Genomic DNA, 2970 nt, shown 5'->3' with positions numbered 1-2970 from the left:
GTGTGTTCTAGTCGTAAAAATGGCTTTAACACAAATGCAGAAAGATGTATTTTGCATGTTTATAAATATTTACACATACAGTACTTACTGATTCAGCGTGTCTCGTGATCTCTTTTGTTAATATTGTTATCTAATGCTGTAGTTGATGGCGGTATCCCTGCACAACTAAGATATAAGGGCAAGTAAAGCTTTGATTTCACAGTATTGCCATTTACAACCTAACATTTCCAAGTAATACCAAGCTTCTCTTTTTGTCCCATTGTAAATGAAAAAGCACAAAAGGCCAGCTTCCTAATAGCCTTTCCTTCTGTGCTATTGCTCATTGTTTATTTTGAGTCTGTCTGCCTCGCTGAACTGAAGCTTTTAAATACTCCGTGTCAGATTGAGCCATCCGTCTTGATTCAGCCTAATAGGTGACAAAATGAAAATGAAGTAGATGAGCTGGATCAGACCTGTCCTGTGTGGGGAATGAAGGGACAGAGAAACTTGTCTATAAGCAGAATTTATGGCATCAATGCTCAGCAGCTAATAGCATGTTTTTATTTATTTTTTATTACCACAGTGCTAATGGTCTTTTTCTTTTTATAGTTTCACAGAAAAGTCTATACCTAGTGTCATAATTTCACATCGGTACAAAGCTCAGGACACACCAGCTCGGAAGACCTTTGAGCAGGCCCTGACTGGGGCCTTTATGTCTGCTGTGATCAAGGATTTGAGGCCAAGCGCTCTTCCGTTTGTTGCCAGTCTTATCCGCCATTATACTATGGTAGCTGTAGCTCAGCAGTGTGGTAAGTAGTCATGGGATTAAAGATTAATATAGCTTATTCCAAGGTTACTATATTGTATCATTAAACTAAAGCATCAATGTTGAGAGCGATAGATAGTGGGAAAAAAATCCTTTGAGTTTGCTAGAATGCGCAAATTTGTAGAAAAAAAGTGCAGACCATACTATACCTTGTCCTTTAGTTATTGGTATATACCCTGCAAGCCCATTTAAAAAGAGAATGCTAATGGAAGAGGCCTCCTTTACTAAATAGAGATGCTGAATGTGGCTGATATTCAGCTATGCAAGCATAGATTACTTGAGTGTTAAGGCAGAAATATCACAGTAATAAGATTTAGTGTGTATTTTATGGCATATAAAAGAAAAAAATGCTTCATTCAGTAATTAATATTCTTGTATGTTTTTTTTTTTTTTTTTTCCTAGGTCCGTTTCTTTTGCAGTGCTACCAGGTTGGTAGCCAGCCCAGCACTGCCATGTTTCACAGTGAGGAAAATGGTTCAAAAGGCATGGACCCTCTGGTGCTGATTGATGCAATTGCAATTTGCATGGCCTATGAGGAAAAGGAGTTGTGCAAGATTGGTGAAGTGGCCCTAGCTGTGATATTTGATGTTGCCAGCATTATCTTGGGATCAAAAGAAAGAGTAAGCATTCATCATATGTCATTAGCTTTATCTGTCCACCTTAATATAAGTAAATGAACTACTGTTGAATATTAAAGGCATGAGGTATACCAGTAGTGATTTATTAAAAAAAATACAATTTTTTTTTACTTTTTATGTATCAAGGATATGCATCAGAATTTTAGCCTTTTGCATTCCCTGTTTGGTTAACATTTAATTTGGTAGCTGGTGGATCAGCACAAGGCGGTGCTGATTAGGTGTCTTGCATTCACATGTGCTTACAAGTGCTACAGCAATTTTCTTTTTAGGAGGCTGTATTTTTACTTTAAGAGTGATTTATTCTGTTTTTTATACATTTTTAGTTTTACTGTAAGTGACTTTCTTCTTCAGAATCAATATATTGCAAGTATCCTCTGTTTTCTGAGTTCTAAACTTTTTCTCCTGGAGATAAGCACAAAGAACAAGGCGCCTATTAGAATACACAAAATACGTGTTGCTTAAAGTGAAATTGCTTCATTTTTTTTTTTTGTCTTGCAGGCTTGCCAGTTGCCATTGTTTTCTTACATCGTAGAGCGTCTGTGCGCCTGCTGCTATGAGCAGGCCTGGTATGCAAAGCTAGGAGGCGTAGTCTCTATTAAGTTTCTGATGGAACGCCTTCCTCTGATTTGGGTGCTTCAGAATCAACAAACGTTCCTGAAAGCCCTTCTTTTTGTCATGATGGACTTGACTGGAGAGGTATTTAATGTATACAAATTTTGACTCCTGTTTGTTCTTAGCACTGTTCAGCTCTTGAGATTCGTGTGATCGTTCAGTACATTGATAACATGCAGAGAACTGTGTTTCTGCACAGCATCCATTAAAATCCTGGATAAATGGCACCGCCAGATTTTATTATGCATCACTTTTGTTTACACTGCTTTTAGGGATGCATTCTACTTTCTTTAATGTTGCTGTTTCTTTTATTATATTGATATGATTTCCAAAGAAACATTTGGGCTTCTTTGAACAAGAGTGCCACTAGGCAACACTTCAATGTGAAACAATTACCCAACATAACCCCACTATAATATTATAACATTAAAACATAATTATTTACCCTATAAAACCAGGGGAAAAAAACTAAATAAATACTTAAACCATATAGAACATTCAAATTAAGAAAATATTAAATTCTAAAATCTTTAAATTGAACAATTTGCTTTGAATTTACAGTGCAAGTCCTGGAAGGAACTTTTGCCTATACAATGCTTTTGTCCTAAAATCACCTTCCTGCTTCATATCCTAGGTTTCTAATGGAGCAGTGGCCATGGCTAAAACCACTCTAGAGCAGCTTTTAATCCGATGTGCAACTCCACTCAAAGATGAAGAGAAAACAGAGGATATTACGAATGCACAGGAAAAGTCCTTTCATCTGGTGACACATGATCTTGTGCGGGAAGTAACCTCACCGAACCCCACCGTCAGAAAACAAGCTATGCATTCTTTGCAGGTCCTTGCACAAGTCACTGGCAAAGGTGTCACCATGATTATGGAACCCCATAAAGAGGTATGAAGTTATTTTGGCTA

The 2970-nt window shown here is 37.2% G+C and overlaps 1 protein-coding gene across 1 annotated transcript; it reads left to right on the top strand.

The window, feature by feature from the left end:
- Nucleotides 1–407: 407 nt before the first annotated feature.
- On the top strand, nt 408–2950 carry LOC140321349 (transformation/transcription domain-associated protein-like; the record flags this gene model as incomplete). The annotated part of the gene is made up of 4 exons (XM_072398142.1): nt 408–788; nt 1208–1425; nt 1942–2139; nt 2690–2950. Coding segments are annotated over exons 1-4 (774 nt in total), but the record flags the coding sequence as incomplete, so codon positions are not given.
- Nucleotides 2951–2970: the final 20 nt, after the last annotated feature.

The sequence above is a fragment of the Pyxicephalus adspersus genome, unplaced genomic scaffold (assembly GCF_032062135.1).
Source record: "Pyxicephalus adspersus unplaced genomic scaffold, UCB_Pads_2.0 Sca2750, whole genome shotgun sequence".
In the NCBI taxonomy this organism is placed as follows: Eukaryota; Metazoa; Chordata; class Amphibia; order Anura; family Pyxicephalidae; genus Pyxicephalus; species Pyxicephalus adspersus.
This window is presented reverse-complemented; position numbering and strand designations above follow the sequence as displayed.